Source organism: Mercenaria mercenaria, chromosome 4, assembly GCF_021730395.1.
Source record: "Mercenaria mercenaria strain notata chromosome 4, MADL_Memer_1, whole genome shotgun sequence".
Lineage (NCBI taxonomy): Eukaryota > Metazoa > Mollusca > Bivalvia > Venerida > Veneridae > Mercenaria > Mercenaria mercenaria.
This window is the reverse complement of record NC_069364.1, coordinates 16,225,845-16,247,085: the sequence shown is the minus strand read 5'-3', so window position 1 is coordinate 16,247,085 and position 21,241 is coordinate 16,225,845. Positions and strand designations below refer to the sequence as shown.

Sequence of the window (21,241 nt, the reverse complement as noted above, 5' to 3'; positions counted from 1 at the left end):
ATAAAGCGAAAATTTACTCCTCAGAATTCTGCGGTGTTATCAATCAAGTGTCAAAAGATAGTGGTCAAGTGATAAGTGGCCCGTGCTGCTGTTTATACTGGTTTGCATAACAGAGATGATAACATCTGGATCCCCTCTTTAGAACTACAAGGTATTTTATGAGATTTACAGTGTAGTAGATATGGAATTACTGACCATTGCATTATGATTTTATGTGATAAATAGATACTGTATTTACCAAAATTATGGATAGATTTGATAGTGCAGTTGCATTTGCTTTACAAAAAAATGGATATAGTGAATTAAGAGAAAATCAAAGGGCAGTAATTGAACAGTATGTGAATGGAAATGATGCATTATTATGTTCTCCCACAGGAAGTGGAAAAAGCTTAATATTTGAGATGGCTCCATTCATGTTTCAATACATGGAGAACAAAGATAAAGAATGCACATGTTTAGTTGTTTCACCATTAACTGCCCTTATGAATGCACAGGTGGAAAAGTTGACAAAGAAAAACATCAAAGCAATCTATTTCAAAGATAATGAACAAAAAGGAAGGCATGTTTATTATGACATTGAGAATGGACAATATGAGCTCATATTTGCAAGTCCTGAGACAATATTGCTACACAGTCGTGCACTGGTCACATCACTTTCTAAAAAGAGGTTTTTGAAAGTCATATTTATTGATGAAGCCCACTGCATCAAGAAGTTGTAAGTACAGTGTAAAATATTGTATTTTAATTTATAATTAATTTACAATGTTGTAAAAATACTTCATCTTTAATTAAATTAATGAATGATATAAAATTATTGAAATTCATGTTAATATAAGCGAATCACTAGAAAAAATATGCCTGTCGGGAAATTTTATAGTACTAGTAAGTCTTAGGGGTTGTTTTAATTAAGCAAAATAGAAGTTTTAGCAATTTTTGGCTGTGAAGTGTAACCTATGTAATATGGCGAAGTTCTACTGGATAATGACTATTCAGTATTATTTATAATCAGATGTAAAGACCATAGATAAGAATTTCTCTTTCAATCAGCTTATTTTATTGACTGCATGCATAAAAGATGATCACTGACAAATGTTCATGTTTGGTTTGTTTAACAAATATTGTTGGATATATAGTATAAAGTCTTATTAATTGATAATGAATTTCATTTCATTTTTAGTGGTAAAGGCGACAAACAAAGAAAACAGAATGCTTACAGGCCATTTTATGGCTGTTTGGATGAATTGAGGTCATTGGCCGGGCCAACTGTTCCTGTTGTTGCACTAACTGCCACAGCTTCTAAGACAGTGAAGGATATTATTCTTAAAGATCTCTGCATGAGCGACAAGACATTTCAGTTGACAGTGACCCCAAATAAGCCAAATATTAAATATTGGGTATTTGAAACTACCAGAACACGGAGTGACATAAATGAAGACTTTGATTGGTTGGTTCATATACTTAGATTTGAGGGACCTAAAACTCCACGAATGATAATATTTTTTAGGAAGATTGAGCATATCTCCGATGTTTTCGAACATTTAGCAACCTCACTTGGAAGAGACGGGTATGTAAATTACGATGAAACCAAGAGCAATGATGATCGAAATCGACTTTTTGACATGTACCATTTAAAAACTGATGAGGAGGTGAAAGAGTCCATTGCTGAATCTTATCAGAACCCAGACGGACATATCAGAATTGTGTTATGTAGTACATCATTTAGTATGGGCTTAGATGTGAAAGGGGTCAGTACAGTCATCCATTATGGGGCCTGCAATGATTTAGATGACTATTTGCAAGAGTCTGGCAGAGCGGGCAGACAAGAAAATGAGCAATGTCATGCCATCATTATGAACTATAAAAGGTGTCTTTCAAGTAAAAACATCAGTCAGGACATGAAAGAATATGTGAAAGCGAAAGTATGCAGAAGGAAAAAATTGTTACAGCCATTTGAAGACAAATATCAGACAACACAGATAATTAAACATGACTGCTGTGACATATGCGCCTTGCAATGCATCTGTATGTGCTCATGTGATAATGCAGACATTTGTAGCTGTGAACTTAAATGCCCAATGAATAGTTCTAATGTTTACGATAAAATGATGTACTTTCTAGACAATGATATTGAAACTGAAAATCTACAATGTTTAAGTGAAGGATATAGTAGTGACAGTGACATTGAAGAACATCGCTTACGAAAACCGCAATTGCTCGAATATTCATCTGATGAAGGTTAATGGTAATAATGAGCTAATAAGGACATAATAACTGAAACATATCTTTTTAATGACAGTTAGCAAACTGAACTTGAAAGAATAATGAAACAACAAAATAAATTCATGCAATAACAAAAATGTTCAATGAAATGAAATGTATTTCAAGAACTTAATACATCCACAGGTTTAATTAAATAATTGTTAATTTTCATTTTTGCCTTCCCCAATATCCCACAACAATTGCATTATCAGCGGTATTTACAAGTTGCATCTGCCTATTGAAAACTTATCTCTGGAAAGTGATTTTATCAGCTTAAAGAAGCTTTATCTCTTTAATTCTGATTTATGTCTAAATCTCAATATTGATAGAAATGTTTTTTAGCTATTTTTCTCATACTTCTAGAAAGCCAGTCTCTAAAGTCATGCATTTCTAATGCCAACTGATCAGAGCTGAAGTTCTGAAATGCACTGTGCTTCCTTCCAGAAATTTTACTGAATAAGTTTCTATCAGAAAACTGGACAACTAAAGACAATATATCATCTTCCACATCCCTGGTGTATGTTTTCCTGATGGTCTAACTACACCTGAAATTTTGTCAAAGTTCTTCAATACTTCATCTGTTTTTAATGCACTCCTACTTACTCGAGAAACAACCTTTCTGTAAAAGTTCCACGATAATATGGGCTTCATCTTTAAACACCTTATTGCAATGCTCAATGTCTAGATCATTTGGCAAATTTGTGTCAATTTCACCAGCGTTATTGACTGTCCTGTTCCATACCAGGCGTTGTGCATGCCTTTCACTCAGCAAGACCTTAGTTTGCAACAAAGTTTCCAACATGCCATATGCATATTTAGTGCAATTGAAAGCCTTGTAGAACAAATAGAAAATTTTGTCCAGTCTTATTATGCGCTCACCGTCACCCATCTTTATTGCATTATCATGATTTAGTTTTAAAAGGCCTAAGGTCATGCTTACTTTTGTGTAATTAAATACACAATCATCGTCTGCTCCTACTTTTGGTTTTGTCACTGTGGTATCCTCACGATCACGACTATGCACTTCCAGTTCATGCTTTCTGAGCGACTCTATTTGCAGATATTTTTTACCACAGTCGGGGCACTTTATATTGTTACTTTGATACCCAGTCGGTGGTATTTTTGGAAAATCCAAATTTGTAAATGTTTCCACTACAACTTTTGCATTACTTAGAATGAAATTTTTCATTTCTTCTTCATTACCAATCCTGCCAAGATACTCATTTTTCTTTGGGTGTGACTCAAGGTTATCCATCTCGAAATGATGGAGTGCAGCACATATTATATATGCTTTTGTATATTTATCAATCAATTCTGAACTGCCATAGTAGTTTGCTGCAGGATCCTTTGACACGTTTTTAGCATTGATCGAATTTCTTGCAGCATAGAGTGTACCAGTGTCCTTTGATGAGGCAGTGGAGTATAGTATTTTCCATATTACCTGTTAAAACAAAATACGAAATCTCTTACATGCGTTTTTTAAAAATAATTAACAGTGTTATTTATCTTTCTACTCTTACTGAAATAAATGAAGGCTTGTTGTGTTACAAATTAAAATTCAGTAGACTTAACAGAATTTAGATTGATAAAAATTACTGATAATATTGAATTCAGCCTTAACATTTCCATGAATTCGGCCATAACTTCACCATGAATTCGGCCATAACATTACCATGAATTTTACCGTAACATTACAATGAATTCCGCGATAATATTATTATGAGCATTGAGAAAATAAAATGTTCATGTATTAGATAAATACAGAAAACTACATGTACGTTACCTGTAAGAACTCAGCCTGGTTATGGAACTCTTCCATTTTTGGCACAAGGCCTTCCATTCTTTTCATAGGTGTACGTCCATTTCGCTTTGCTGATTGAGCCTGTTTATGACGTTCGAATGTCAGGTAATCACCTCCGCTGAGGATTTTTTCTGGTTTTTCTGTCGACTCATCATCACCTGCTCATTAATGAAAGGAATAGTCTGTGTAACATATAAATATTACTTATGATATTGCTTAAAATACATAATTATTTCATGACTCCTTATATATATTGTGGGTCAATAGTTGTTGCTATATGACTCATATTCAGGTATTTGCTTGCTGTAGTTTTTGACAGTATTTTATATGTAATCTAAGCTACAGTCAAATCATGTATTTCTTTTAAATATGTTTGTTTGTTTATTTTGTTTGTTTTGTTTGTTTAACGCCGTTTTTCAACAGTATTTCAAAAAAAAAATAAAAAATAACACATACCTGGTACAAACTGGTTCACGAAAGTACAGATGTCTGTCATATCTTCATTATATTGTTCATTCTTCATCAGAACTCCCATGTTTATCTTAAATGTGAAAAAATGCTTATTTTAATGATATATTGAATCAGCGGAATTAAATAAATACGGACATTTTCTACTAAAGTTCAAATTGAGATTTTTTTGATAGATATAGTAAATATATATGTAATAGCAGAAATATTAAGTATAGAATCAAATCACTTGGGACAGGGCCTGGGAATGCAAAATACTTCTTTCATTATTTTAATTATGCAAACGGCAATACTCACTTTTTCTGTTTTCTTGCATGTCTGCTGAATGTACGGATGATTAATGTATTTCGGCAGTACAGCTTGATATGGCTTAAAAACTGGTATACTCTGTGTCCACTGCCATGCTATAAAAAGAGACAGTTCATCTTTCAACTTCACTTTGTCACTGTCATCTGGAAGAAATCTTTCGAACTTTACATTCTCGATATCATCAATGGGTTTTGTATTATCAAGATCATTTCCAGAAATTCTGTTTTTGTAGGCACATACTTGATACATATGATGATCTTTGTTCTGGTTTGTAAGAGTCATTTGTCTAACTTTGGTTTTCATGTCGACATTATCTCCTACAAAATAATATCCACTGTGCATTGTGGATCTCAAATTTGACATTTCAGCCTTTAGGTTTTCTGCCATAAAAAGAGTGTGGACCGACTCAACTGGATCATCAAATTCTATGAACATTGAATCTTCTTCAAGGCTGGTTATTCTGTTCAGCAGTCTGGCTTCTTTCTTTCGATCAGAGTCCACTTGCTTCACCCACTTTTTTAAGTCACTTTCCCACCTTAAACCAAATTGGTCAGCCATTAGAAGTGTTGATTGGTATCCCAGACAATCATTGGTTGCATTAAGTCGTCTGAATGCCGACTTCTTAGCACCTCCTCGCAGAAGACAAAGGCTGTTCATCCTTTGCACAGCATTTAATTCTCTATTGTATAAGGACACCAGTTTGCAAGCTACACTGCCTATCCCTGGTATATTATATGTTTCTGTTTTTGTTTTGTTTAACAGAGACTGCCTTGGATTGTATGCAGATTTTTGCAATATTTGCCAAAATACTGGTGCAGTTTTGTTCATTTCCTCACTAAGTAATGACCATGAAAATGCTGATAATTCATCCTCAGTTTTTGAGCGCAGAATTGTCTTGTTTTCTTTGGAACACAAGCATTTCATTTCCTGTTGAATCGTTGTTACAACAATGTTGATAGCCTTTTGCAACTGCTTTTCGGAATCACATTGAGACAGAAGGTCTTCCTGTAAGTGATATAAATCTGGTATAATAATATAATAATAATAATAATAATAATACAAAAATAGTAATCTGATTATGTAAGTAACTTAAATTGTCTTGTCTCTCTTTCGTAATCATTTTATGACTTTAGAAAAGTAATTTTAATGTTTTTCATTTAAAAATAAAATACTTTCTTAAATGCTTCCTGGTAAACAGTAAAACTTATCGCCCAACGTCGGAATTACAGACCGGCAAGCTATACAATAATTAAGTGTTTTACTGCATGTCATCAGAAATTAATTTTCATTTTATTTCATTTTTAATTTTTTACCCAGTTGTCCCTTTAACATGTATTGAGTAATGATTGGTAAAGGTAACCATGTTATAACTATGAGGGAAGTAATATGAGAAGAGACTATGACTAGCAAATGTAAGGACCGAGACCAGTCTACAGCAACTACTATAGAGTGAAGTAATACAACGAGTATTTTAATAAAGTAAAACATTAAATACATGTAAAAATATACTTACATTTGAGGCTTGAGAATCCTTACTATCTGTGTTTGGCTTTTTAGTGTTTGTCACCGGCTGAACATTCTCAAAGGGAAGTCTTTTTTTACTAACTCTTCCATGCGTTTTTTGAAGCTTCAAAATAGTTTGTTCATAGTTTTCCTTGTGTGTTTGTAGTTTAACTTTCAAAGTTGATATGCTTCTAAAGCAGTTTTGGCATACACTATTTACACATTGATCTTCAAAAATTGATATATCCAAAAGCCGTTCAATCAATGAACATGCCTCTGATTTTCTACTACTCTTAAATAATTTCACACGATACTTATCATTTACTTCCTTCTTGCCACATATTAAACAAATTAATTTTTTAGTAGTCGGTGTAAATTGAATTGACACATAAGTTTTAGATGGTGTAGTTCCAGAAGCCATAATGCAAAAAATGCAACATTATAAACATAAAAAGATTATACTCCAATTATAAACATCAAAATATTATACTCCAATTATAAACATCCAATTATAAACATCAAAATATTATACTCCAATTATAAACATCCAACATTATACTCCAATCAAGAATCTAAGAAAATCTAAGAAAAAAATCTTTCTTTTATCATGAATGAATGAAACATTTCAAACATCTGCTATGTATAAAGTGGGGGTTGTGGATAAGCCGTTATGTCAATAAATTACTGACCAGCAGTGCTATCAGTGAATTCCATCAATTTGGCATGGGCAGTTAAAATGTTATAAACGTCAATCAAAGCCAAGAGAGAAATTCGCTTTTTACTAGTCTGATAATACAGCCAGATATTCAAAAGGGAGCAGTCTATAAACAGGGAGCTATCTATAAATGAAAGATATCTGACAAGGAAATACATTAGTATATAAAAAAAACTTATTATCAGACTAGTAGCTAGTCTAGTTCTACTCCTAGGCCTAGTGTTCTTGAGTTATCATCCAGAAACCATTTAACTGTTACAGGTCATTGTGACGTTGACCTTTGATGTACTGACCTCAAAATCAATATGGGTCATCTGCTGGCCATGACCAACTTCCCTATCAACTTTCATGATCCTAGACCCAAGCGTTCTTGAGTTATCATCAGGAAACGGTTTAACTGTTCCGGGTCATTGTGACTTTGACCTACTGACCTCAACATCAATAGGTGTCATCTGCTGGTCATGACTAACACCCCTATCAACTTCCATGATCCTAGGCCGAAGTGTTCTTGAGTTATCATCTGTTAAAAGGTTTAACTATTCAGGGTCATTGTGACCTTGACCTACTGACCTCAAAATCATTAGGGGTCATCTGCTGGTCATGAACAACACCCCTATCAACTTTCATGATCCTAAGCCCAAGCGTTCTTGAGTTATCATCCGGAAACTTATTGGTCTACATACAGACCAACATCTGCAAAACAATATACCCTCCTTCTTTGAATGGGGGCATGCATAAATATGGTCTCAGGAATGTAAACATGGGTTTTCTATGAATTCATCCTGGTTTTTTTTGCCCTAGCCGACCAAGTTCAAATTTATTTCATTACCACAAAAATACCTTTGGTTTTTTGTTTATTGGGTAGATAATGTGGTATCCAGCTATTCCAGTTGACCATTTTCAAACTTAACCTAGATGTTGACCTCATAAAGGCCATGCTGATAGTTTGGCAATAATGCTTGGATGATAACATTCGGCATCTAGGCACACTACATTTGTATCAGGCCAAAACATCAGAATCAATTAAAGTTCAATCTACGTTTATGCCCTAAAGACACAATTTAGGGAGACGTGAAACAAGGCTGACAGGCCATGGAAGCCTGAAGCTTTTAAATAGTTACAGTTCAGGGGTTTGTGGATGGTGATACTGACTTAGTCTGGTATTTAGTCAATTAGGAATTTTACCAAATAAAGTTATTTACATGCATTTTCTCAGCTTCAGGCAGTGGAACAGAATCATAAAATGACCTGATGAAAGACGAGGGATGCCCAAAAGATGGCATCCCACAAGAACATGAAAAACAAAGTACTTCAGTAAAGTTTAGATTACTTTCACTGATCTCAAGATTGTACAACAAAAAAAAGAGAGAAAATTTCTTGGTATCAGAAAATTATTGCTATATATCTTAAGAATGCTTTGAAACTTAGTTACTGTCAGATAATATGTTATGGAAGCACATAAAAATTAGTTGTTTTTACTTATTTTTCCATTCAAAATTGAAAATCGTTTGTAACGGGTATCAGATGTAAACTGTCTTAATGATAAAGTTTTATATTAAATAACATTTAAGAACCTATTCCTCCATGGTGTATTGGTCAAGAACGCAAGAAAAATTTTATTCCCGACTCGGGCATGATTTTTTCTTGATTTGACATTTTTAAAATAGTTTAGAAACAACAAGACGGTCATTGACCCTAAAGCGCTTACCTGTGTATAAGGCTTAAAGTGTGTTTGTATAACATAATGGTACAAGTACAGAGTTAGGTTTCTTCTATGTTAGCCTACACTATTCACATGTCACACATTTTTAAACCTATGGCAATAACTTAAATAATTACAGTAGACAGTACAACTCTGATATCACACACCAAATATCAAAGCTCTAGCTACTATTGATTCAGAGAAAAGATTTTCAAAGTTTCTTATATATAAGCCTATTGTAAGTACATGTCGCACACAGGGGCATGCCATTTTTGACCTTAGGGCAATAATTTGAACAATTATGGTAGAGAGTCATGCCAAATATCAAAGCTCTAGAGAAAAAGATTTTTAATGTCTGATAGCTAAAAACCTATTTTTAACCAAATAGACCCATATGTTCAATGAACCGGAATTATTTTAACAACTTTGAAAGAGGGCTACCCAGAGATCATTTGTAAAACGTTTCATCAAGATCTATTCAGTGGTTTTGGAAATGTTGTTTAAAGAAATTGTTTATGAAAAGTGACCATGCCATCTCGTGGCCATGTTTTTGACGAATCAGAAAAATTTGAACAATATTTATAGAAGGTCACAGAGGGACAATTTTTGTGAAATTATTTAAAAATCGGGCCAACAGTTTTACACAAGAAGATTTTCTAAATTTCTACTATATACATATAGGGAAAAGTGACCATGCCCTCTGGCGGCCATGTTTTTTGATGAATCATAACAATTGAACAATCTTTGTAGAGGGTCACACAAGGACCATTTGTGCGAAATTATTTTAATATCAGGCCAGCAGTTTCACACGAATATTTTTAAAACTTCCACTATATACATACAGGGAAAAGTGACACGCCCCCTGTGGCTATATTTTTTTACCAGTAATTTTAACAAACTTGATAGAGCGTGACATAAGGACTATTTGTGTGAAATTATTTCAAAATCGGACCATTGGTTTAGGGGGAGATGTTGTTTGAAGATTTTTCTATTTTTAGCTCTGATGGCCGCTATGTGCAACCAAGCGAAACCATTGAACAACTTTGGTAGAGGACTATCCAAGGAACATCCATGCCATGTTTCATCAAAATCCATTCAGTGGTTTTGGAGGAGATGTCGTTTAAACACAATTGTTAACAATGGAAGGATGCACGCATGACGGACACAGTGTGATCACAGTAGCTCACCATGAGCGCTTTGTACTCAGGCGAGCTAAAACTCATGTTCTGTTAAATGTTCATGATGTAACCAAACTTCACTTTTATTAAAGAAGGGTCATTTTTAGCCAAAATCTGGAGGTCAGTGCCAGTTTTACATTTTAAAGGCTAACCACAACTTTGTTTATATGTGGCTGTCACATTTTTTTATTATGAACATACAATATATTAATTTCCTGTTGAACCCCATTTTCATTAAATTGTTTTCTGCAATGTTTCTCAAATGTTTAGTCTAACAACTTAACAATTTTATCACATGTATGGGGCTGACCATGTCGGTTGACCATTGATTTAAAGTTCCATAAGACTTTAAATTTTATGTTAACTAGATGCCCACGGGCAACATGTCGAGCCCGCCCGCTGTCAAAAGGACTGGGAGTTGCACATGACACTCCTTGTCTCATTGAGGCAAACATTTATGGCAAATAAAAAAGAGATTGCAAAAAGTTACAATATAAGTTATTTAAAGTAACAACAACGGGATGTAAATCTTAAAAAAAAAAAAAATTCTAAGTCCACACAAAAATCCTCACCAGTAGAGATAGGTCAAAATACGCCTGAAAATTGGATGTAACATGCATATGTTACTACAGAAAAGTGGTTTTGATTTTTCCCTACGACCAGTAATAAAAAAGTTACGAATATAAGCTATTTATAGTAACAACAAAGGGAATTAATTCTAGGATCTTGCATGACACTCGTCTCATGATGATGAACAATTGTGCCAAGTTACATCAAAATCCCTCTATGCATCAAAAAGAAATGCTCCAGACAAAGTCATTCTTGTATCTGACTTTTGACCTCTAAGTGTGACCTTGACCTTAGACATAGGGACCTGGTTCTTGTGCCTGACACTCCGTCTCATGGTGGTGAACAGTTGTGCCAAGTTACATCAAAATCCCTCCATGCATGAAGAAGAAATGCTCCGGACAAAGTTGTCATTCTTGTATCCTTTGACCTGTAAGTGTGACCTTGACCTTAGACCTAGGGACCTGGTTCAAGACACTCCGTCTCATGATGGTGAACAACTGTGCCAAGTTATATCAAAATCACTCCATGTATGAAGAAGAAATGCTCCGGACAGTCATTTTTGAATTTGACCTTTGACCTGTGTGACCTTGACCTTTGAGATAGAAACCTGGGGTTTGTGCATGACACTCCATCTCACTGAGGTTAACATTCATGCCAAATATAAACAAGATTGCTCCATGCATGTCAAAGTTTATGCTCCGGACAAACAAATCCGGATGGACGTACGCACGCACATACACCGAACAGCCATTTGGACAACTATGTCTTTGCTTCCGCAAGCGGGCTCGACAAAAATGGATAAAACAGCTGTCCTATCAGATGTTATGCAAAATTATATGGTTAGAAAAGCATTACTTTTAATGTCACAAATAAGACTGTACAGTTACTGCTACAAAGGGGGGCAATCAAAGACAACAGATTCAATAAAACATTCTACTGTATTCATCAATATTCAAACCTTTGCCAAACATTATAGAAAACAATTATTATACATAAGATTTAACAAAAAATTACCATGTTTTATGTTAATAACAAAAAATGTGACAGCCACATTTTAAACAAGAGCTGTCACAGGAGACAGCGCGCTGGACTATTTCGATGCTGGATAGTGAAACTGGGCACATCTGAGGAAACTAGAGCTGTCACTTGCGTGTTTAATGACTCCAATTGTGGATGAAGATATTGCACAATAGCCTGAGTCTATGTCAAAAATATCAACTTAAAGTAATAAGAGAGGTAAAGATAAAATGTATCAAAACACTATATAAGTATATCCTAAGCACAAAGGGGCCTAATTCATTAAATATTGGTGCCAGAGTTATGCAGCTTGTGTCATATAGTGTGGGTGATGATGTTGAACAACTATTTTAAGTTTGAATCAAATCCATTCAGTAATAACAGAGACAGAGTGAAAGTGCATCAAAACTTTAACCTAAAATTCTAAGTAAAAAGGGGGAATAATTAATGAAAAATTGGTGCCAGAGTTATGCACCTTGTGTCATATGGTGTGGGTGATGATGTTGAACAACTATTTCAAGTTTGAATCAAATCCATTCAGTAATAACAGAGACAGAGTGAAAGTGCATCAAAACTTTAACCTAAAATTCTAAGTAAAAAGGGGAAATAATTCATGAAAAATTGGTCCCAGAGTTATGCACCTTGTGTCATATGATAAGGGTAATGATGTTGAACAATTGTTTAAGTTTGAATCAGATCTATTCAGTAATAACAGAGACAGAGTGAAAGTGCATAAAACTTTAACCTGAAATTCTAAGTAAAAAGGGGAATAATTCATGAAAAAATTGTGCCAGAGTTATGCATCTTGTGTCATATGATGTGGGTGATGATGCTGCACAACTATTTTAAGTTTGAATCAAATCCATTCAGTAATAACAGAGGTAGAGTGAAAGTGCACCAAAACTTTAACCTGAAATTCTAAGTAAAAAGGGGGCATAATTCATGAAAAAATGGTGCCAGAGTTATGCACCTTGTGTCATATGATGTGGGTGATGATGTTGAACAACTATTTTAAGTTTGAATCAAATCCATTCAGTAATAACAGAGATAGAGTGAAAGTGCATCAAAACTTTAACCTGAAAATCTAAGTGAAAAGGGGAGATAATTCTTGAAATATTGGTGCCAGAGTTATGGCCCTTATGTCAGATGATGTGGATGATGATGAGGAATAAGTATTTCAAGTTTGAATCAAATCCATCAAGTAATTACAGAGATAAGTTGAAAAAAGAGAAAGTGCACCAAAACTTTAACCAAGGTGGGGACGCGGAAAGACGCCGACGCCGACGCCGGGGCGAGTAGGATAGCTCTCCTTATACTTCGTATAGTCGAGCTAACAATGGCATTATGAGACTTTTAAAATATGTAAGGTACATTTATCAAATATTCACAGAAAATATTTGCATTAACCTACAAAATGGTCACACCCAAGCAAAGACATCAGTTTTGTCAGTATGAAGAATGCAAAGATTAAAGTGGCCATCTTTATGGCTAGACTTCCACTTAACAATGTTTAAGGTACAGTTGAACTTCATTCACTTGAACTCGGATAATTCGAACATCACCCAATCATCGTCAGGTCCCAGCAAAATCCCTCCATGATGTATATTGTTGGATGGATTAAACTACAGATAATTTGAACAAATTTATTAGTCCTGTCGAGTTCGAGCAAACGAAGTTTGACTGTATTTAGATATGTCTCGTATTTCAGATCATGTATTGTATGATAATGTTTTTACAAAATGAATTGTATGTTTTTGAAGTGGTTATTGGTATCAAACATTATTATCCTAATATAAATTATGCATTGTTCCTCAAGTCATGCAGAAAGCATAACTGCTACATTAAGATTTCAATGATTATAGAGCTGACAGGTGGTACTAATGCCTTAACATTCACATTTTGGTAACCAGAACAAAAAACAGACTGAAATTAAAAAGACATTAATTTTTTACTTATAAAATATTTCGTTGAGATGCCTACATTCAATTGCTTATACTAAACTATCAAAACTTGCACTATAATAATTTACTAGACTCTAATTCACGTCAAAATTACTAATAGCTAATTATGTCTCTAAATTTGCCATTTGATCATTCAAGGCTACTATTGGAAATCTTGCATTGATAAGACTTTCTTTTTTCCTTGGAAACCTTCCATTGCACTTCTTACAGCCTCAGAATAATTTTCAAGTTCAAAAATTTCACAAGGTGGTGGAATTAGTTTACATTCTCTTATCATGTCACAAAGTTCTTCAAACATGGTATCTCTCTCTGGACTAGTGTCATTTTCTATATTCCATTGCGAGTTCCAGTATCCTACTGCAGTTACTTCTTTGAATATAAACACTCCTGTTGGCACGACAACTGGCTGACGTGACATTCCTCCATATGTTACCATCACTCCTTTTGAGGCAAGATGTCGCAGAAGTTCAGTTGCACTTTTCCCTCCTACCCCATTTAATGCTAACTTAGGTGCAGCGCCAAGAGATTTAATCAATTCTTTCATTTCTGGTGTACGTGAAAATTCTTCTGTTACAACATGTGTTGCACCTAATTGCTTTAATTGTTCTACAAGATCATCTAGATTATCTCTACCTCTGACAATATTAATTGTTCGTAAATTCCATGCTTTAGCTATTTGTATAACACTTTGTCCAACAGCACTGTTAGCTGAATTCTGAATGACAACATCTCCTGGTTTAAGATTTCCAAAATCTTTTAACATTCTGTAAGCAGTGGAAGGGTTAACAACAATAGTTGCTGCACTGAGTGGCGGAATATCATTACTTATTTTTCTTAACCGTGGATAATCTGCAACAGCATGAGTTCTCCATGTCCCAAAACCAGCTTGATTTGGAATTACCCAATCTCCTGTTTTGAGTGACTTTACATTTGTGCCTACGTCCAATACCTCACCCACACCTTCATTACCAGCCACTGCTGGAAGCTTCGGTTTCATAAAATATGTTCCTTCAACCATATTTATGTCAGAAGGATTTACTGGTGCCATAAGCATCTTCACCAATACTTCATCTGCTTGCAGGCATTTTGACAGCTGACAATTCTCTGTTTTCAATACCTTATTTGGATTCCCATATTCATTATACACAACTGACATGCTGTTTACAGAACTTGCATACCGCCTATGGACATTTGTGAAGGTAGCATTCGTGCTGCCATGTTCCTGTATTCGAAACAATGTCCTAAAAATGTATTTTGCACAAATTTTTGACATTTTGACAGTTGAGGAAAAGCTAAGAACATATCCGAATAAATCATTTTTTCATCAAGGTCAATAGAAGCTTCATATTTAACTTTGCAGTTGATAAAAGCGCCTATATGACAGAAGAATGATCGCGCACCTTGCATAGCAACCTTGGACAACAACAATGGCGGATTGAGATCTGAAACTTACTGTTTTCATGATTTTGTTGCCGTTATCCTAAGAAAGGATGTCAAAACCGGTTAAAAGAGGAAAAAGTGCACAGGGTGCTGGAGGTCCTGCAAAATGGGAACAAGCGTTACTCGCAGCCCCATTTGAAGAGGTAAAGTAAACCCTGGGAGAGAAAATACCAAGGTCCCTACTGGGGCTCGAACCCCGGACCTCTTGATCTGTAGGCGGACACTCTAACCACGTCGCTAAAGGGTTAACCCAACAGCAAGGCTGTTGGAAGTGGCCTATAAACCTACTATCACTACACTTCTCCCCCTTTACTTTTCAGAGCTTACCAGCTCTTCAGAATGACACTCCATGCTCACCGCATGAGTCCGTCAAACACTTCTGACACCATTAAAGTAAACCCTGGGAGAGAAAATACCAAGGTTCCTACTGGGGCTCGAACCCCGGACCTCTTGATCTGTAGGCGGACACTCTAACCACGTCGCTAAAGGGTTAACCCAACAGCAAGGCTGTTGGAAGTGGCCTATAAACCTACTATCACTACAGAGGTAAAGTTTTCACCGAGAAAAACAAAATCTTGCGGATTTTAACTGAAAATAGCAGTTGATTGTTAAGTGACAGGGTATCCAGCATATAGTCGTTGTATCATTGTTATGGTATAGGACTTGAATAATTAAAAGGGAAGCTAGTTAGCTCAGTAAATAGAGCACTTTCCCTAAGTCCTGGGTTCCAGCTCCAGACTGACTGCACATTTTTCTCACCTTATGTCATTTAGCCCCAAAAGAGGGGTCATGACTGAATGTAGTCTGAGATCAAGTTCACCTTGTCCTTTGACTGATTAGAAATTTTGACAGTGGTTTTGTCATTCAACCCATTTTAAATACATTGGACACCAAAATTTTGACAGTATTTCAGTAGTTGTACAGTTTGATAATGTGTCAGACAAATGGTGAACATGCTTTTAGAGATAAAGTTTTTAACTGGTTTGATAATGAAGTGCAAACATTAGCTGTGCGTCAATGTAATTTCTCCAACCAGCATGTCTTTCTCATAATATTTTAGTACATTCTGGATATCCTTACTGTTGTGAGGTTCATAGCTGCCTCACCTCTTATGAATATTATGGCCTAATATAAGGAACTTACTAGTTTCATAATTCATTCAGCTAGACTCGAGATTTGATTTTAGAATCAAACTAAGTCAGTAGGCAAATAAAGTAGTATGCAAATTCCACAAAGTTAAAAGTCATTTCCAAAATCTACATGATATTCTGCACAGTCAGTCAAGATTATGTCAGAGATGCAAGTCACATGACAGTTGTTAAGAGTGAGAAAGGTTATACAAATTGCACAGTTAAAAATTTAAAGTAACAAAACTACAGTGGTATGTTTAAAAACAAAAGAAATATTTTTTCAAAATATTACAGTAGCCAGCTGCTCAGCAAAATAGACTAGACTTAAGTAATATACATTTCTTGGGAGGATATTCCTTGTAGTAATTGTTGCTCCAGGTCATTATGAGCATTACTGTCATATGTAGGACTAAGGTTACACTCAGACTTTCCAGAAGATTATTTTCGATATTTTAGTGGTTATAAGGGGTCATTTTATGTGATAAAGTGATATTTTCAAAACTATTCCCTTTATAATAATAATTTCCCCTGCATATCCATTTCAAGAAATGTTTCACGTTTTTCTGATCACTGTTTCAATTTAAGAACGAGATCAAGTTTAGCTGGGAATATTTTGGAGATCAAACTTTTGACTGCTATGTTAGTACAGTAACCTTGTGCTTTTCTTGTTGTCAGTTAAAGGGTAAGGCTACTTTAATAATATACAGAACTTTTATTTACAGTTTCATTATTTGATATTTCAGGAGAAATGGAAACCCAATATTGCATTTGTGATAGGAAAGCAAGCGGATGATTATACCTGGGTCAATGTTCTTGGCCAGACAGTAAATGCTGGATCAAGAAGATTGTTCTCTGCATTTTCAAAACAAGAACTTTACAATGAGGTAGGTACATATGCAGCATTATCTTTAAAGGATCAAAATAAGTAGTAGAATTAAAACCGTATATATCACTGTGCAAATCTCCTAATATGAGATTTATTTTGGCAGTATTTATGTAATATGTGTTTCTATTATTATGAATACAAATTCTAATGAAAGAATTGATTAAAATTAATTGCAGGTAATGGAACTAGGAAATCCTAAAAGTAAGAAGCCTAAGGAGACACCAGCACATTATGAGATATGTGAACCTTGCAAAAATTACCTTGACCTTGGAGATGAGGTACCACTGCACTTACTGGCAAAGCTTATCAAGTTCAAACTTCTGTGGATTAAGCAGAATGATCTTAAAAGGAAGGAAGCTGAAAAGAAGGTAAAGCATGACATGGTTGTAACATAGCTAACATGAACTTGAAACCTTGCATGAAGAAGTATTTGATTGTTATTGAAAAAAAATGATTAATTAGATGGTATAAGTAATAATTGTATTTCCAAAAGTAATTATTTTCTAAAAATGTTTGTATGTAAATAATTTCCAACATACACAATGAAAACTTTTTAAAGTTAAGTTTTTCTACTTAGAAATTTGTAAGTTCTACACATTTTATTTAAATGTTAGATAGAAAATGGGTGGCTTCATAATTGTGTACAGTTTCACAAAAGTTATCATCAGCATGCTTTAAAATGTAATGTAATCAAATGTTTAGTTGTATTTTGCTGGTAATGATGAACTATATAGAAACATGATTACTATAAATTTAGTGTTCAACTACCCTCTCTTATTGTATCTACAATATTTACTCCATATAGCATGAAGTGTTGTGTTACCCACCAACAAAGATTGCAGTATGCATTGTTTATAATCACAATTTCAGGCTGCACTGGAAAAAGAAAAGGCAAAAGCTAAGGCTGCAGAGAAGGCAGCAGGTGGGGGAGGGGGAAAGGATAGAGCAAAGTCCCCGGGGAAAGGCAAAGGTGGAGGGAAGAAAACACCTGATCCACAGCAAGCCAAAGAGGGAAGCAAGCTGAAGAAGAGAGGGGAAGAGGACCCTGAAGGAAAATATATTGGTATCTTTCATTTGATTCACATATACCATAACAGGATTAGAAAAATCAAATCTGTGTCTGAAATACTGGTATTTTGTTTCAAGCTAAATCAATGAGATGTTATAAGAGCTATTTTTAAGTAACATTTCTGAAGGTTTATTCTATTTATGGTGAATTTTAGCCATTTGAGGCCACAGAATTTGTAACAAATGCAATTTTGACATAGTTTTAATCGAACCATACTGATATCATCACTGCAAATAATCTCCAGTTTGGGAAGTGGTTAGTTATAGGATAGTTAAACAGTGACTGCTGTTTCAGAATTTTCAGTATTCTTTGACATCTAAAATGGCTTAAACAGAACTTTTTTTTCATTCCACTGTTACTTTCAGATGATGAACCCGATGATGGGGCAAATCACTACATTATTATTTCTGGTTTTCACTTTCCACATCTATTTGGCCTAATGTCAGAGCTTGGGCTCAATGTATCCTCTTTACTGTGTGTCACCTCCCAAGATTACTCAAGATTCCTGACACCAGAAACAGATGAGCAACCAATAGAAAAAGATGAGAAAACTTTAGGTAAGTTGTCCAGAGATTGCATAAAATTGCATTAAAATGTTAAAAAATTAACTACAGAAAGGACTTTATTGTGCTGATTTATCTATTGAAACCCACCTGCTTTAAGCTCAATAGGGAGAGTGCAGATCTACAGATCACTGGGTTATGAGTTCGATCCCCAGGCGGGCTGTACGGGTACGTAAGACGGTGATGATTTGATAAAAGACATTGTGTCTGAAATCATTCGTCTTCCACCTCTGATTGATGTGGGGAAGTTGGCAGTTACTTGCGGAGAACAGGTTTGTTATTTGGTACAGAATCCATGAACACTGGAAATTCTTGCAGGTTGTTTCAAAATGAAAGCTCGCATTTTTCAACACTTCTGATTTTTAGGGGGTTTGATATGTAATATTGAATTAATGAACTATTTTAAATGTAGGTAGACTTTGTTGTAGTAAATTATCAAGTCATTTAAGGAAAAGTTAAATTTGTTCATGCTAAATGTATGACTGTTTGGTGTTCTTTTTTGTGTTTGTCTAATCAGTTTACTTAGACTTGAGATCTCTGTATTTTGATTTTTTTTTCTATAATGTAAACTCTCAGTTATCTTTTTTAGTGTTTTCACAGTGAAATATTTCAGTTTTTCCACATGTTATTTAGTATTTAACAATTATAGGCTCAAATAAAAAGAAGGCGGATAAAAAGCGTAAGATATGTTTCTCAGAATTGTTAATTACTAGGCAAGCACAACATCAGTAAATTGCAACAATATTTTACTGTCAAAAGTCTAACTTAATGTTGTTTTTTTAGTAACATCCATATAGTATATCCTCTTCCTTATCCCCCCCCCCATAACCAAGCCTATCTTAGCTCAACAGTGTAGACAATACCATTCTAGAGGATGGGAATTAATTCCAAGGATACCATAAGTCTATTGTCATTGGTCAGTAAGTGAAAAGGGAATCAGGGGCACAGAAGTCAGAAGGTTGGAATGCATAGTCTCTGGTTTGATTCCTAGTTGCTCCTCACATCCTGACAGGAGCTCATTGCTGGGTTATTACTCAGATTGGTACTGAGATGCTGGATGCTGGGGAGATAAATAAATATTATGGTAATGAAAATCCATTTCATATTGGGCTTTTCATTGACTACCAATGCTACATTAGAAACCTTTTTCACTCCCTGTCTCTGATTTTTATAAGAAAGGTGTAATTTATTGGCAGGGAAGAATTAATATGTGCTGTCCAGGTGTATATAAGAGAAATACTGTTTAAAATGATATAACCAGCAATAAGAACAAATTTAGATGACAGTATAAACGTCACTGCTTTCTTTCTCAGTTAAGTTAGAGACCTGTGTGCTTGTCTATTTACTAGATTTATTTACATCGTAACCTGTTTGAAATTTGTTATCATTTGCTAGTTGGAGGAGTTGGGTATATTTTTTTTCAGTTTGTTACATTTGAAGTTTGTTTTAGATTCATATTCAAGCTATTGTTTTGAGTAGATTATGCTTTATGTTATTGTTAAAGAATTGTATAAGGATGTTTCATATCTTTAAAGTGCGAAAAAGAAAATCAGCTAAGTCAGAGGAAATAGGTATTCATTTAATATCTCGCAATAAATTAAAATGTACAGTTTCAACAATATTATCTCTGTTAACACAGTAATATAATTCTTTCTTTTATATACCTATAATTATAATTATGTATACTTTGGGTTAAAAATAACTTCTTTTGATTCAAATATTTGAGAACCTTATCATTTAAAGATACAGCAGATAGGGGCCTGTTTCATGTAGACTAGAGACAAATTATGATTTCAGTCCATGTTTGTGCATACTATTGTTGCCCAAACATCAGCTTTGAGAAAATAATTGGAGTATATAGATAATTTCTGGTAAAAAAAAATTCTGTTAAGACTGGTAGAATCCTGGTTTTAGGACAGGTACAAACCAGATTTTAAGATGGGCTGAACTTTAGATTTTAGGACACGACAATTATACTAGTCTCTGTGAAACAGGTCCCCAGCTACTGAAAGTTTGTCTATAAAACCCTTCCTTTTTAATGTGTTTTGTTAGAAAGATAGGTAATTCAGTGGTTCAATGTTTTCTCCTCGCATATACAACCTGAATCTCTATAATTCCAGGTTTGTTTTATATATAATTAAATGGATGAAATCATGCCTTGTCATGCTTCCCAGATCATGAAACCTTTCACTATATTTCATTTTTGTTTTCTTTCATTTCTTTTTTATTTGATCCTTTATAATATAACAAAAGCTCCTTTTTTGCTTTGAATTCCTCCATTAGATTTAGGTTTAGAAAATAGTTTTGTAAAAAAAAACTGCAATAGTAAATTGTTTTGACGGTCAGAGGCACTGCCCTTACAGAAGAAAAAGGCCTGCTGCGTACTCTTGCTGTGTACATACAGCATATATGATGCGTACATGATGTGTACTGAAATCAAGGGCTTTAAATAGTACGCAGGATATACACCGCACATACACCGATAGTACGTTTGTAGTAAACTTTTGACATGCAAATGAGCTCTGCCGTGTACTACTTGCTGCGTACATGCTGTGGACTACATAGTACACAGGATGTACGCTGGAGGAATTTAGTATGCGGGAAATAGTACACAGCATGTACGCGGCACATACACTTTTCACATGGAAATGAGCCTGCGGTGTACTACCC

At 34.7% G+C, this 21,241-nt stretch overlaps 4 protein-coding genes across 4 annotated transcripts in view; 2 read left to right on the top strand and 2 right to left on the bottom strand.

Moving 5' to 3' along the window:
• The first annotated feature begins 181 nt into the window (after positions 1-181).
• On the top strand, positions 182-2,766 carry LOC123563218 (uncharacterized). The gene is made up of 2 exons (XM_053540563.1): positions 182-715; positions 1,178-2,766. The coding sequence occupies exons 1-2, from the start codon at positions 246-248 to the stop codon at positions 2,238-2,240; spliced, it is 1,533 nt and encodes a 510-aa protein (XP_053396538.1). The 5' UTR covers positions 182-245; the 3' UTR covers positions 2,241-2,766.
• An 88-nt stretch (positions 2,767-2,854) lies between these two features.
• On the bottom strand, positions 2,855-7,251 carry LOC123565316 (uncharacterized). Its single transcript, XM_053542063.1, has 5 exons — positions 6,351-7,251; positions 4,826-5,842; positions 4,517-4,601; positions 4,043-4,218; positions 2,855-3,700 (listed from the first exon to the last, which is right to left on the bottom strand). The coding sequence occupies exons 1-5, from the start codon at positions 6,759-6,761 to the stop codon at positions 2,855-2,857; spliced, it is 2,535 nt and encodes an 844-aa protein (XP_053398038.1). The 5' UTR covers positions 6,762-7,251.
• A 4,173-nt stretch (positions 7,252-11,424) lies between these two features.
• On the bottom strand, positions 11,425-14,798 carry LOC123551074 (enoyl-[acyl-carrier-protein] reductase, mitochondrial-like). Its single transcript, XM_045339739.2, has one exon. It carries the CDS (start codon positions 14,754-14,756, stop codon positions 13,626-13,628), a length of 1,131 nt encoding a protein of 376 aa, XP_045195674.2. The 5' UTR covers positions 14,757-14,798; the 3' UTR covers positions 11,425-13,625.
• Positions 14,799-14,878: 80 nt separating this feature from the next.
• LOC123551072 (sperm-associated antigen 17-like) overlaps positions 14,879-21,241 on the top strand; it is a 53,786-nt gene continuing 47,423 nt past the window's right edge. The window contains exons 1-6 of the mRNA XM_053542062.1: positions 14,879-15,066; positions 16,797-16,937; positions 17,116-17,307; positions 17,810-18,002; positions 18,374-18,565; positions 19,221-19,250. Coding sequence (XP_053398037.1) covers positions 14,974-15,066; positions 16,797-16,937; positions 17,116-17,307; positions 17,810-18,002; positions 18,374-18,565; positions 19,221-19,250 — 841 coding nt within the window. The 5' untranslated portion in view covers positions 14,879-14,973. The remainder of the gene's footprint in view (positions 15,067-16,796; positions 16,938-17,115; positions 17,308-17,809; positions 18,003-18,373; positions 18,566-19,220; positions 19,251-21,241) is intronic.

What these genes read in the sequence shown, in the direction of transcription:
- LOC123563218 (XM_053540563.1), top strand. Translation starts at nt 246, where the DNA reads ATGGATAGATTTGATAGTGCAGTTGCATTTGCTTTACAAAAAAATGGA. An exon ending in GCCCACTGCATCAAGAAGTT is followed by an intron (nt 716 to 1,177) that starts GTAAGTACAGTG and finishes TTTCATTTTTAG; the next exon opens with TGGTAAAGGCGACAAACAAA.
- LOC123565316 (XM_053542063.1), bottom strand. Translation starts at nt 6,761, where the DNA reads ATGGCTTCTGGAACTACACCATCTAAAACTTATGTGTCAATTCAATTT. An exon ending in AGGATTCTCAAGCCTCAAAT is followed by an intron (nt 5,843 to 6,350) that starts GTAAGTATATTT and finishes TATCACTTACAG; the next exon opens with GAAGACCTTCTGTCTCAATG. An exon ending in ACCAGGCTGAGTTCTTACAG is followed by an intron (nt 3,701 to 4,042) that starts GTAACGTACATG and finishes TTGTTTTAACAG; the next exon opens with GTAATATGGAAAATACTATA.
- LOC123551074 (XM_045339739.2), bottom strand. Translation starts at nt 14,756, where the DNA reads ATGTCAAAAATTTGTGCAAAATACATTTTTAGGACATTGTTTCGAATA.